General features: G+C 50.2%; 1 protein-coding gene across 2 annotated transcripts in view; it reads right to left on the reverse strand.

Moving 5' to 3' along the window:
- Positions 1 to 8,915: 8,915 nt before the first annotated feature.
- The window catches only part of LOC137346092 (tenascin-like), a 326,039-nt gene continuing 320,482 nt past the window's right edge, over positions 8,916 to 14,472 (reverse strand). For both annotated transcript variants that reach the window (XM_068009389.1, XM_068009390.1), the window contains 3 exons: positions 10,919 to 11,080; positions 9,662 to 9,825; positions 8,916 to 9,515 (listed from right to left, as the gene is read on the reverse strand). In XM_068009389.1, coding sequence (XP_067865490.1) covers positions 9,414 to 9,515; positions 9,662 to 9,825; positions 10,919 to 11,080 — 428 coding nt within the window. In that variant the 3' untranslated portion in view covers positions 8,916 to 9,413. The remainder of the gene's footprint in view (positions 9,516 to 9,661; positions 9,826 to 10,918; positions 11,081 to 14,472) is intronic.

A 14,472-nucleotide genomic window follows, 5' to 3' on the forward strand; every position in this document is an offset into this window, starting at 1 on the left:
GCTATCTACCACATGGCCAATATTTGTGTTATCTGCAAACTTCTTGATCATGCCCCCTACATTTACATCCAAACCATTAATACATACCACAAAAAACAGGGGACCCAACGCTGAGCCCTGCAAAACCCCGATGGAAACAGCCCTCCAGTCGCTAAAACAGCCGTCAACAATTACCTTTTGTTTCCTGCTACTGAGCCAATTTTGTATCCATCTTGCTACATTTCCCTGGATCCCGTGGAATTTTATTTTTTTAACCAGTCTGCCATGTGGGACCTTGTTCAAAAACTTGCTAAATTCCATGTAAACCACACCAACTGCACTACCCTCATCTGTCTTCCTTGTTCCTACTTCAAAACATTTGCTCAAATTGGTCAGGCAAGATCTTCCCTTAACAAATCCATGCTGACTATCCTTGACTAATCTGTGACTTTCTAAGTGACAGTTTATCCTGTCTCTCAGAATTGATTCCAGTAATTTTCCCGCGACTGAGGTTAGACTGACTGGCCTGTAATTATTCAGTCTATCCCTTTTTAAACAGTGGTTCAATGTTAGCAGTCCTCCAATCCTCCAGTACCACACCTGTATCAGTGCGGACTGGAAAATGATGGAAAGACCTTCCGCTATTTCCTATCTTGCACCTTTTACTAGCCTGGGATACATTTCACCTGGCCCTGGTGGTTTTTCAAGGATGCTAATCCCATTAATATTTCCTCTCTCCCTATGTTTATCGCATCCAATACTTTTGCAAAGACAGACGCAAAGTATTCATGAAGAACCATACCAATATCTTCAGCTCCGACACATAGGTTACCTTTTTGGTCTTTTATGGGCCCTATTCTTTCCTTAATTATCCTCTTACTCTTAATGTATTGATAAAACGTCTTTGGGTTCACCTTGATTTGGCTTGCCAATATTCTTTCATGCCCTCTCTTAACTTTCCTAATTTTCTTTTTGATTTCATCCCTCCACTTTATATACTCCTCTCGGCTTTCTATATTATTGAATTCTCGGTATCGGACATAAGCTTTCCTTTTCTGCCTTATCTTACCCTGTAGGCTCCTTGACATCCATGGGACTCTAGAGTTGACAGTCCCACCTTTTTTCTTTCTGGGAACGTGTTTACTCTGAACCCCTTGAATCTCACCTTTGAATGCCTCCCACTGCTCTGACACTGATTTACCTTCAAGTAGCTTTATCCAGTCCACTTTTGCTAAATCACTCCTCAACTTAGTAAAATTGGCTTTGCCTTGTTTCTGTATTGGTGTGTGTGTGTGTTTGTAGCAGTGTGTGTGTGAGTGTGAGTGAGTGAGTGTGTGTGTTTGTATCAGTGTGTGTATGTATCTGTTTGTATCATTGTGTGTGTGTGTTTGTATCAGTGTGTGTATGTGTCTGTTTGTATCATTGTGTGTGTGTGTGCTTGTGTGAGTGAGTCTGTGTGTTTGTATCTGTGTGTGTGTTTTTGTGAGTGTGTGCGCGTTTTTGTGTTTGTGTGTGTGTTCGGACTCTGCCGTTTTAAGAGAGATGGTTATCTATTTAAATAAAAGAAGAAAGTCTTGAATTTCTATAGCACCTTTCACAATATCAAGCTTCCCAAAGCGCTTTACAACCAATGAAGTACTTTTGGAAGTGTAGCCTGTGTTGTTAAGTTAGAAATGCAGCAGCCAATCTGCGCACAGCAAGCTCCCATACACAGTAATGTGATAATGACCAGATAATCTGTGTGTTTTTTGTAAGTAATGTTGATTGAGTGATACATATTGGGCAGGAACAACCAGAGATAACTCCCTTCTCTCCTTCTTCAGTGGCCTTTTGGTCTTTTATGGGCCCTACTCTTTCCTTAATTATCCTCTAACTCTTAATGTATTGATAAAACGTCCAGGTAAGTTTTGAGTAAAATGGCTGTAACCAATTCTAGAGCTTCAGGCCAGGGAGTGAGTAACACCGTTCAGGTGGTAGTGAACGATAATGAAGGAGGTGGACCTTTTGACCATACCTTCTTCATTAAGAAAATCCTTATTGATTGCCGTGGATTCCTAACTGCCTACATCTTATGCCTGCAGGACTTCCCCAGCACTGGATATTTTGATGTGATGTTCAAGAATGTGGCGGGATGCATCAACTTCCTGAAGGATTTCAAGGCAAGGGGAAACCAGGCACTGCTGTCCATCCTCACAATGGAGCCACTCTTCATGCTGCTGTCGCAACATGACATAGTGGTGACATTCCACCTCTACAACCCCCATGGTCCTGTCGTGGATGTACTCACCTTCCTCACAGGTACCTCGAGGTGGCCGGGAGCAGCACTGATGTCAAGGACCCATTTGGGATTTGGACCAGCAAGCAGCAGGTCAAGGTGACCTTGAAGGTCGATGCCAATGGAGCCTTCATCCATCCTCCTTCCAGCTTCACTATCGGGGTAAGTCGAGGCTTCTTGGTCGATGTGGGGCAGCCCAGAGTTTGTCGTACCTGTGGCAAATCTGGTCATGTGGCGGCCAACTGCAACACAGTCGTCTGCAAGAACTGCAAGAAGGAAGGCCATCAGACCAATGACTGTAAACAGAGTCACATGCTGCAACATGTGTGGTGAGGCAGGTCACCTCTACAAAACCTGCCCCAAACACTGCCTCAGTTATGCTCAGGCAGCAAGGTCCAAGGAAAGGCCGGGAGAAGGAACAGTGAATGTATCTGGTGCTGGGAAGGAGACAAGCAATTCTCCCCACAGCGAGGAAAGTCTGATGGAGAAGGAGAAGAAAAGGGAGGTAGCTGCAACCAGCGAGCCAACACCTACCCTGTGCCCGGAAACCCCTCCTCTACAGACAGAATCAATGGAGGAGGAGGCAGCAGCTGGACGAACTGGTCAGTGGCAAGTGGTACAAAGGAAAATCACTAAGAAGAAGCCTCCTAAAAAGGAACAGGTCACCACCCAAACCAGTGGCAAGAGGAGGCTACCGTCTGAGACAGACTATGGCAGCTCCTCCTCATTAGACGAGGAAGGGCCGGAACGACAGCTCCTGCAGAAGAAGCAACAGAACTCAAAGGAGTTGGAAGAGAAAGCCCCCCAGCTCCGGGGCACTGGAAGCTGTGACGGGCCCAGCGTGCCCCAACCCCAAAGTGCTGAACCAAGCGCACCCCAGCTCCAGGAGACCGAGAGCAGCGAATCGTCTGACGTACTCCAGCTCCGGGAAGCCGGGGGCAGTGATGTCTGTGAGGAGGAACAGTGGGGAAAGACACCACCAGCAGAGGACAGCCCAAGCCTTGCTACCTACAAGATCCCCCGATGTCACCCCAGCAGAACAAACCCGCCCCCCACCCCGCCATGAGTAACCAGGAGGGGTTTCTGAGCCCAACGAATGTGAAACAGCTTGCGTACCCTATGCAGGAACATACCCAAAGACTGGGACAAGCAAGGGCACCTGGTGTTGGAAGCAACACCCAGCTTTAAAATGGGTGTAAAGATTGCTTCAATTAACGTGTGTAGCGTTAAATCCACTGTGCAATGTGTTTCGACCTTGGACTACCTCGCTAAGGTCAAAGCCGACCTGCTGTTTCTCCAGGAGTGTGGAATTCCACACCTCAGCACCTACAGACAATGGTCGTGATGGTGGTCCCACGGGCCATCGATCTGGTCAGGGGGAGATGATTCCCATTCCTCCGGTCTGGGTATTCTGCTGCGGGGAGGCAACCTCACCATCTCCGAATTTAAAGAGGTGGTGGGCAGTTCACCTCCTCTTTGCAGACGTTATGTACAACAATGCTCCATTCCGGTTAATCAGCGTGTATGCCCCAGTTCAATTCAGCGAGTGACTGACAGTCCTCCAGCAGCTCCCACTGCTGCTGACGACATCCAGGTCAGTCATTCTAGGCGGCGACTTCAACTGCATCATCGATGCAGCTGGACGATCTGGCAGTGACGACAGCAAACTGGACGCTACATCCAGATTCCTAATCAAAACAGTAAAAGATGCCAAGCTGCACAACGTCTCCAGCAAACCTGCAGATGGAGCACTGCGGAGATCCACCTGGTCAAGATCGGACGGGTTTGCCCGTTCCAGGATTAACTTCCTGTTTGTGTCCCGAACTGTCACGATCAGATCCACCACGTCAAGCCGGTGTTCTTCTCTGACCACTGCCTTTTACTGGCCGACTGTCACTTACAGGATGACCAGTGGGTTGGCAGTGGGACATGGAAGCTGAATGTTACACTGCTAACCCCAGAGAACATTGAGGAACTCAAAAGGGGTTACAAAGGTTGGAGAACCATGAAATCCCTCTTTGAGTCTCCAGTGCACTGGTGGGAAGCAATCGAGGCGAACATCAAGAGCTTCTTTACCCTCAAAGGTTTTCAGAGGGCGAGAGAGAGAGACAGAGGGAAATGTCCCAACTCCAGAAAAGAATGCAGAATCTGCTCTGGCTGCGGTCGATGGGGGTCGAGATCAAGGAGGATCTCCAAGAGGTGAAGAGCCAGCAGGCCTCGCTCTTTGCCACGGAGGCCTCCAAGATCATCTTCCGGTCCAGAGTCCGCTCTGTTGAGCAGGATGAGATGTGTTTGCCTTTCTTCTTTCAAAAGGTACACACACAGAGAGCTCTGTGATCAGCAGCCTGAAGGAAGAGGATGGCTGGGTAACGTCTCCTCAGTCTGACATACTAAGAATCAGCAAATCCTTTTATGCTGGGCTGTACGACATGAAGCCCACGGACAGCAAGGCGTCCCAGTCCTTCCTGTCATCTATCACAGAGGTCTTAGATGACAGCATGCGGGAGAGTCTGGACAAAGCGCTAACTCTGGATGAGCTGACAAAGGCCATCAGGTCCTTCGTGACAAGTAAAACTCCCGGAAGCGACAGCTTACCAGTTGAGTTGTATTTGGCCCTGTGGGACTGGATGGGCCCGGACCTGCTGGAAGTGTACGAGAGTATGCTTCTGGCCGGCAGCATGTCAGAATCCATGAGGAAAGGCATCATCGCTCTTATCTACAAGCAGAAGGGGGAGAGGACGGAAATCAGAAATTGGCGGCCCATCTCACTGCTTAATGTAGACTACAAGTTTCTGTCCAAAGTCATCGCCAGTCAAGTCAAGTCTGCTCTGGAGTTGGTGATTCACCCTGACCTGTACTGTACCCAGCAAGAAGATCTCTGATAGCCTTGTGCTACTCAAGGATACGATCGCCTATGTACAGGACAAGGTGGGTGGACACCCTCCTCATCAGCTTGGACCAGGAGAAGGCTTTTGATAGGATATTGCACACACACATGATGGACGTGCTCTCCAAAATGGGGTTTGGGGAGGGAATCTGCAATTGGATCCAGCTGCTCTACACAAACATCAGTAGCGCAGTCTCAATCAATGGGTGGGAATCTGAAAGTTTCCCGATCAAATCTGAAGTCAGGCAGGGCTGTCCTCTATCCCCTGCCTTGTTTGTTTGCTGTATCGAGCCTTTTGCTACGTCCATTAGGAAGGATGTGGACATAAGAGAACTGACAATCTCAGGCAGCGGAGACACTCAGGTCAAAGCCTCCCTGTACATGGACAATGTTGCCGTCTTCTGCTCGGATCCGCTGTCCGTTCACAGGCTGATGAGCATCTGTGACTAGTTGGAACTGGCCTCGCGAGCCAAAGTAAATCGCGGAAAGAACGAAGCCATGTTCTTTGGGAACTGGGCCGACCGATCTTTTGTTCCCTTCACCGTCAGGTCAGATGACCTGAAGGCGCTGGGGATATGGTTTGGAGGGACTGGGGCGTGCGCGAAAAACTGAAAGGAGATTATAGCCATGGTAAAACATAAAATGAGCAGTGGGAGCAGCGTTCTCTCTCACTGTGGGTAAGAACCTGGTTGTCAAGTGCATGGCTCTCATGTTGTTACTGAACATGGCGCAGGTCTGGCCCATACCCCACTCCTGCGTCCTGGCGGTCACTCGAACCATTTTCCGCTTTATCTGGAGATCGAAAATGGACCGTGTTCACAGGGACATGATGTTCAAACTTCTGGATAAAGTGGGAAAAATCATACCCAACGTTGTCCTCAACCTGACGACCACCTTCATGTGCAGCTGCATCAAGCTGTGCGTAGTAACCCAGTACACAAATGCAAAGTGTCAATACGTGCTGAGGTTCTATCTGTCCCCGGTGTTGCGAAGGATGGGCCTGGTCACATTGCCACGGAATACTTCATCCAGTTGGACCATGCCGTACCACCTATCCTTTGTGAAAAAGTTTGTGCAAAGAAACACCTTTGATCACCAATCGGTTGGGCAGGGGTCTGCATGGAATGTCCTCAAGGCCCTACAGGAAAAGGAGATGGTGGATCCTGTCGGATGGTTCCCCGAGCAGACTGCCCAAGTCATTTTGCAGAATGCTTCATCACCAGAACTTTCAAGCAAGCACCAAGACGTGGCTTGGCCGGTGGCGAAAAGGGCCTTCCCCGTCAGATCTTTCCTGCACGCCTGGAATCTCACTGCCTCCACATGCTGCCCTCGAGGTGGCTTTGGCGGGGAAGAGACAGTTGCCCACCTCCTTCTGGAATGTGCCTTTGCAAAGCAAGTGTGGAAAGAGATGCAGTGGTTTTTGTTGAGGTTCATCCCGAGCAGCTCTGTTCTCTATGGTCTGTTCCCAGGGACCCACACAGAGATAAACAGCTGTTGGAGAACCATCAATTCGGTGAAAGATGCTCTTTGGTCTTCCCAAAACTTGCTGGTCTTCCAGTGCAAAGAGTTGTCCACGACCGAGTGTTGCAGACTGGCACATTCCAAGGTCCAGGACTACGTGCTGAGGGATGCACTTAAGCTTGGGGCAGCTACCACAAAGGCTCAATGGGGAAAGACCACTGTGTAAGGTCCCCCTGCCATAGTGAACCGAGGTCCTAGACCCGTGCAAAACCCCTTGGGCTGTATACACCAAAATATGTTTTTGCTGTGTAATGCAAATGTTTATTGCAAATAAAATGGAATGGAAAGGTTGTGAGGAAACTCACTTTCTGTATCGAAGGAAACTGATTTCTTTTGCACTTTCTGGAATGTCAAATTGGAACTGTTTTGTAATGTGTTTTTTTATAGATTTTTATGAATAAAGTATATTTTTGGAGGGAAAGAAAAGGCTTTGGGCTTTCTGCTATCTTCCCTCAGATAGGATGAGGTGAGTCTGATGCAGGTCAAGTCTACCCCCTTCACATCTTTTTACCCAAGGCCCATTCCCAGATTTGTTCACCTTTGACCCTGACCTTTCACCTGTTTTTATTTTATTAAGAAATCCAGCACTGAAACAGGCCCTTCGGCCCACCGAGTCTGTGCTGACCAACAACCACCCATTTATACTAATCCGACATTAACCCCATATTCTCTACCACATCCCCACCATTCTCCTACCACCTACCTACACTAGGGGCAATTTATAATGGCCAATTTACCTATCAACCTGCAAGTCTTTTGGCTGTGGGAGGAAATCAGAGCACCCAGCAGAAACCCACACAGACAGAGGGAGAACTTGAAAACTCTGCACAGGCAGTACCCAGACTGAACCCGGGTCACTGGAGCTGTGAGGTTGCAGTGCTAACCACTGCACCACTGTGCCACTGTTGGAGCAAAGCCTGAGCAAAAACAGTGAATGCTGGAAATCCTCAGCAGGTCAGGCAGCATCTGTGGAGAGAGAAACAGAGCTAACGTTTCAGGCCTGTGCGACCTTTGATATTTGAGGTGTGTGGGAAATCATCGACACTCAGAGACCAACTGGGCACTTGTATCTAATTCAATTCAAGGTTGCAGACAACATAGGAGCTTTGTCTTGTCCACACCAGTCTGGAATGGGTTCAGTGAGCAGTCCAGTCTTGGAGAGTGTGTGTGTAAATTCTTTCGCCTGTGAGATTATTCCAATCTAGGCTGATGACACATGTCCCACCCCAAACCCCACACAGGACACACACCTCAACACAAGTCTGCCTCACCCACCGAGAACCTTCAGCCATTGCTCACAAATTCAATGAAGAATGTAGAACAAGTACCACACCGTCAATCTAAAGGCAAAGCACAGCTTTTAGAGAAACTTCATCAGATATTGGGATCGGGGCACATCATGGAGCATCTACCCTTTCGATATGGGAGTGAGGGCATTTTCACTGAGAAGCCCTTGATGATAGCAGTGGTGGGGCTGTGATGTCAGGAGGCACTTCTCCATGGAAAGGGCCGTGGAAATCTGGAATTCTCTCCCTGAAAAAGCTGTTGAGGCCGGGGGTCAATTGAAAATTTCAAAACTGACATTGATAGCTTTCTTTTCTTGGGTAAGGGATTAAAGGTTAGTGAACCAAGACGGTTAAATGGAGTTAAGATACAGATTTAATTGAATGGTGGGATGGGCCTGAGGGGCTGAATGGCCTCCTCCTGTTCCTTTATTCCCAAGCTAGACTCTGAGGACAGCAACAACCTGGCTTTATTTTGGGACACGGCCTCAAGGCAGCCTGAACGTAAGCCTTCACTGATGTGTCTTAGTGGAGTGTGATTTAGCAGAGTGGATGCAGCAATGGCAGATGTTTCTGTGGCCCCTGGGCAGAATGCAGTGTAGTGCAGCCATGCTCCATTCTAGTAAGTAAGAATGTTCCATTCTGTGCAACACAGGTGCACATGGGAATCATTCAAAAGGGGCACTGATGGTGCAAGTGTCTCGACAGAGAAGTCTCTGTACCACACAGGCCCATCGTCCCAGCTGGAGGCACGAGCAAGTTTCCTGTCTGTTTTATGAATAGTCCACGGGGCCCCACAATCTCACCCAGACATGACCAGTAGCAGCAACATCCTCAACCCCCAATTTTTGTTCCAATCTCTGAGTACACCCAATATCCCAAAAACAATAGCTCCAACCTAGTTGGATGAGGCTGAAAGGAAACATCGAGGCGGATAAACAAGACACAACAGGGATTAGAAAAGGCACACAAAATGTATTTAAAAATAACAAAAAATAACTTCAAACAACGTTCATAAAGTTAAATCTCCAAAGATGCAATGGGGAGTTTCTGATATTAGAGATTGACCTTAGCACTCATATACTATCAAGCAGCAGAAATAGGAGAGGCCAGTGATCGGAAAACAGTGCCATCTACAGTCTTGGAGTTTTGGAGGTCCTTCCAATTCCTTCTCCAACATTTGCTTCATTCTATGAGATTTCTGGTGAATAATTTTGGAACCGCACTATCCTGATTGTATCGTAACAAGCCTGGCCGGCAAGTGGGAGGCCATACAGTGGTGGTTTTGTTGTTGGCAGGGGGGCGGGGGGGGGGGGGAGGTCAAGGGCCAGTGGGCCTGGATCCCAGTAAAACAGAAACAGAGGCAAAAAAAATGTAGGCTTCATGGTAACCGCGGTAACATTGGCAAGTCCGGGCAGAAGAGTTAGCTGCGAGCTTTAGAAATATCCTCCGGAGGTGCCCCTCATCCTCACTCCTTCCTGACGACCCTGGCAAAGTTATAAGGCCTCATCTTCATCTCAGTGAAAGGTATTGAGAACTCGAATCCCTTCCAACCGTACCAGTTCACACCCTGTGGAGGAAAAAGACAGTCAGTGAAAGAGAAACACACTATTGTTTTCAGACCTATAAGTAAATAATAAGCCATTATACAGTGGCTGAGGTTGTGTGAGTGTGTAATCAAGGGGCTGAGTGAGTGAGTGAGTCATTGAACAGTACCTGATGATCTCTGTTGTTTCCGTATTCTCCATTAAGATTGACACGGTGACAGTTCTTGTACCACCAGCCGCCCCTGTACGACATAGCGCAGTTGGTCAGAGCCTCATCATTGTCTGCATCCAGCGTGGTGAAGTTGCTGCCATGGTGATAGGACAGGGAATTCCCTGTGGAAAGGACACGGTTCAGTTACTGTACAGTCACTGCAGGCAATGTCACACAGACAATGCTGCATAGCCCATGTCACATGGATGATGTCACATGGGCACTGTTACATGGGCAATGTCACACAGGCAACATCACACAGTCAACATCATACGGGCACTGTCACATGCACAGTCATATGGGTAGCACTGCAATGGCATTGTCACATGGGCAATGCGACATGGGCACTGTCACATGTACACTGTCGTATGGGCAACACCGAAGAGCATTGTCACACGTCAGTATCACATGGTCAGTGTCACTTGGGCAGTGTCACATGGTCAGTGTCACTTGGGCAGTGTCACATGGTCAGTGTTACTTGGGCAGAATCACATGGTCAGTGTCACACAGTCAGTGTCATTGGGCAGTGTCACACAGTCAACATCGCATGGGTAATGGTGCTCAGGCACTGTCACATGGGCACTGTTGCAGAGTCAACGCCACATGGTCAATGTCGCACAGAGAATGTCGTTAGCCAATGCCAGATAGGCAACATCACATGGGCAAAGTCACAAGCCACTGTCACATGGGCAACGACACATGGGCAATGTCACACAGAGAATGTCAGACATGAAATATTAAACAGAAAATGTCACACAGGCAAAGTAACCAAAGTGAGGGAAGGATATGTACAGAGTGTGGGAGAACTGAGTGCCTTAAAGTGAGCGAGGGAGGGTCAGCTTAATGATGTAATCGAGTCTGATAATGAAGGGATATATTGAGTGATAGAATAGAATTGGATAATGGGCTGTGTCTCTTTAATGATATATTCGGGAGTCTGGTAATAAGTGCGCTACATTAAAAGGTGAGAGTACTAATGAAGATAGTCATATGACAAAGGCAGTTTAAGGCAGCTCCTATAACCCCGCCAAGTGTCCTATTGCCCTGATTGTGGTTTGGTGACAGACACAGACCCAGAGGCAGACCTGGGGGAGGGCGAGCCATGTTTTCTTGCGTTAGGTGAAGTATGAAGCAGAAATAAGGGTCGCCGGGTGTACAGAGCAGTAGAATGAGGTGGGAAAGCTTTCCCCGGTGTCTCTTGGACGTCTCACTCACCTGCATTACCAGCGTATTTTCCCAGCCTCAGCCTGTATTTCTGGGCAGCGCTCTCCACCACAAAGTTATCGTAAGTCGCGTACGCAGACTCGTTCCCGTTCCTCAGATCGACACGTAGCTCATAGCGTCGCTGTGATGTCAGCTGGTGAAGGTTCTCCAGACCTATAGTGCAGGAGGAGTCCAGGATTAACCAGAGGTCTCATTGGAACAGAGGAAATAGGAGCAGGAGTAGGTCATCTGTCAACCCATTTCCTCCTCCCCGCTCTCCTCCTAAACCCACCCAGCCATGTCATATCCTGGGAGAAGCTGCAAAATCAGCAGAAAGTTCCAGGCCCAATTCAGGGAAAAGCTACTCTTGGAGAGTCCTGTCTGCCCCTCCTCAGGCCATGGAGACCAGTCTAGGGGCAGTAAAGGGAAAAGCTACACTGGGAGAGTCCTGTCTGCCTCTCCTCAGGCCATGGAGACCAGTCTAGGGGCAATTCTGGGAAAAGCTACTCTGGGAGAGTCCTGTCTGCCCCTCCTCAGGCCATGGAGACTTGTGCTAGGGGCAATAAAGGGAAAAGCTACTCTGGGAGAGTCCTATCTACCCCTCCTCAGGCCATGGAGACCAGTCTAGGGGCAATTCTGGGAAAAGCTACTCTGGGAGAGTCCTGTCTGCCCCTCCTCAGGCCATGGAGACCAGTCTAGGGGCAATTCTGGGAAAAGCTACTGTGGGAGAGTCCTGTCTGCCCCTCCTCAGGCCATGGAGACCAGTCTAGGGGCAATCAAGGGAAAAGCTACTCTGGGAGAGACCTGTCTGCCTCTCCTCAGGCCATGGAGACCAGTCTAGGGGCAATTCTGGGAAAAGCTACTCTGGGAGAGTCCTGTCTGCCCCTCCTCAGGCCATGGAGACTTGTACTAGGGGCAATAAAGGGAAAAGCTACTCTGGGAGAGTCCTATCTGCCCCTCCTCAGGCCATAGAGACCAGTCTAGGGGCAGTAAAGGGAAAAGCTACTCTGGGAGAGTCCTGTCTGCCCCTCCTCAGGCCATGGAGACCAGTCTAGGGGCAGTAAAGGGAAAAGCTACTCTGGGAGAGTCCTGTCTGCCCCTCCTCAGGCCATGGAGACCAGTCTAGGGGCAGTAAAGGGAAAAGCTACACTGGGAGAGTCCTGTCTGCCCCTCCTCAGGCCATGGAGACTTGTACTAGGGGCAATAAAGGGAAAAGCTACTCTGGGAGAGTCCTGTCTGCCCCTCCTCAGGCCATGGAGACCAGTCTCGGGGCAATTCTGGGAAAAGCTACGCTGGGAGAGTCCTATCTGCCCCTCCTCAGGCCATGGAGACCAGTCTAGGGGCAGTAAAGGGAAAAGCTACTCTGGGAGAGTCCTGTCTGCCCCTCCTCAGGCCATGGAGACCAGTCTAGGGGCAGTAAAGGGAAAAGCTACTCTGGGAGAGTCCTGTCTGCCCCTCCTCAGGCCATGGAGACCAGTCTAGGGGCAGTAAAGGGAAAAGCTACCATGGGAGAGTCCTATCTGCCCCTCCTCAGGCCATGGAGACCAGTCTAGGGGCAGTAAAGGGAAAAGCTACTCTGGGAGAGTCCTGTCTGCCCCTCCTCAGGCCATGGAGACCAGTCTAGGGGCAGTAAAGGGAAAAGCTACACTGGGAGAGTCCTGTCTGCCCCTCCTCAGGCCATGGAGACTTGTACTAGGGGCAGTAAAGGGAAAAGCTACCATGGGAGAGTCCTATCTGCCCCTCCTCAGGCCATGGAGACCAGTCTAGGGGCAGTAAAGGGAAAAGCTACTCTGGGAGAGTCCTGTCTGCCCCTCCTCAGGCCATGGAGACCAGTCTAGGGGCAGTAAAGGGAAAAGCTACTCTGGGAGAGTCCTGTCTGCCCCTCCTCAGGCCATGGAGACCAGTCTAGGGGCAATTCTGGGAAAAGCTACGCTGGGAGAGTCCTGTCTGCCCCTCCTCAGGCCATGGAGACCAGTCTAGGGGTAATAAAGGGAAAAGCTACTCTGGGAGAGTCCTGTCTGCCCCTCCTCAGGCCATGGAGACCAGTCTAGGGGTAATAAAGGGAAAAGCTACTCTGGGAGAGTCCCGTCTGCCCCTCCTCAGGCGATGGAGACCAGTCTAGGGGCAGTAAAGGGAAAAGCTACACTGGGAGAGTCCTGTCTGCCCCTCCTCAGGCCATGGAGACCAGTCTAGGGGCAATTCTGGGAAAAGCTACTCTGGGAGAGTCCGGTCTGCCCCTCCTCAGGCCATGGAGACCAGTCTAGGGGCAGTAAAGGGAAAAGCTACACTGGGAGAGTCCTGTCTGCCCCTCCTCAGGCCATGGAGACCAGTCTAGGGGCAGTAAAGGGAAAAGCTACTCTGGGAGAGTCCTGTATGCCCCTCCTCAGGCCATGGAGACCAGTCTAGGGGCAGTAAAGGGAAAAGCTACCATGGGAGAGTCCTATCTGCCCCTCCTCAGGCCATGGAGACCAGTCTAGGGGCAGTAAAGGGAAAAGCTACTCTGGGAGAGTCCTGTCTGCCCCTCTTCAGGCCATGGAGACCAGTCTAGGGGCAGTAAAGGGAAAAGCTACACTGGGAGAGTCCTGTCTGCCCCTCCTCAGGCCATGGAGACTTGTACTAGGGGCAGTAAAGGGAAAAGCTACTCTGGGAGAGTCCTATCTGCCCCTCCTCAGGCCATGGAGACCAGTCTAGGGGCAGTAAAGGGAAAAGCTACTCTGGGAGAGTCCTGTCTGCCCCTCCTCAGGCCATGGAGACCAGTCTAGGGGCAGTAAAGGGAAAAGCTACACTGGGAGAGTCCTGTCTGCCCCTCCTCAGGCCATGGAGACCAGTCTAGGGGCAGTAAAGGGAAAAGCTACTCTGGGAGAGTCCTGTCTGCCTCTCCTCAGGCCATGGAGACCAGTCTAGGGGCAGTAAAGGGAAAAGCTACTCTGGGAGAGTCCTGTCTGCCCCTCCTCAGGCCATGGAGACCAGTCTAGGGGCAGTAAAGGGAAAAGCTACACTGGGAGAGTCCTGTCTGCCCCTCCTCAGGCCATGGAGAGCAGTCTAGGGGCAATTCTGGGTAAAGCTACTCTGGGAGAGTCCTGTCTGCCCCTCCTCAGGCCATGGAGACCAGTCTAGGGGCAGTAAAGGGAAAAGCTACTCTGGGAGTGTCCTGTCTGCCCCTCCTCAGGCCATGGAGACCAGTCTAGGGGTAATAAAGGGAAAAGCTACTCTGGGAGAGTCCCGTCTGCCCCTCCTCAGGCGATGGAGACCAGTCTAGGGGCAGTAAAGGGAAAAGCTACACTGGGAGAGTCCTGTCTGCCCCTCCTCAGGCCATGGAGACCAGTCTAGGGGCAATTCTGGGAAAAGCTACTCTGGGAGAGTCCTGTCTGCCCCTCCTCAGGCCATGGAGACCAGTCTAGGGGCAGTAAAGGGAAAAGCTACACTGGGAGAGTCCTGTCTGCCCCTCCTCAGGCCATGGAGAGCAGTCTAGGGGCAATTCTGGGTAAAGCTACTCTGGGAGAGTCCTGTCTGCCCTTCCTCAGGCCATGGAGACCAGTCTAGGGTCAATTCTGGGAAAAGCTACT

This window comes from Heterodontus francisci, chromosome 29 (assembly GCF_036365525.1).
Source record: "Heterodontus francisci isolate sHetFra1 chromosome 29, sHetFra1.hap1, whole genome shotgun sequence".
Lineage (NCBI taxonomy): Eukaryota > Metazoa > Chordata > Chondrichthyes > Heterodontiformes > Heterodontidae > Heterodontus > Heterodontus francisci.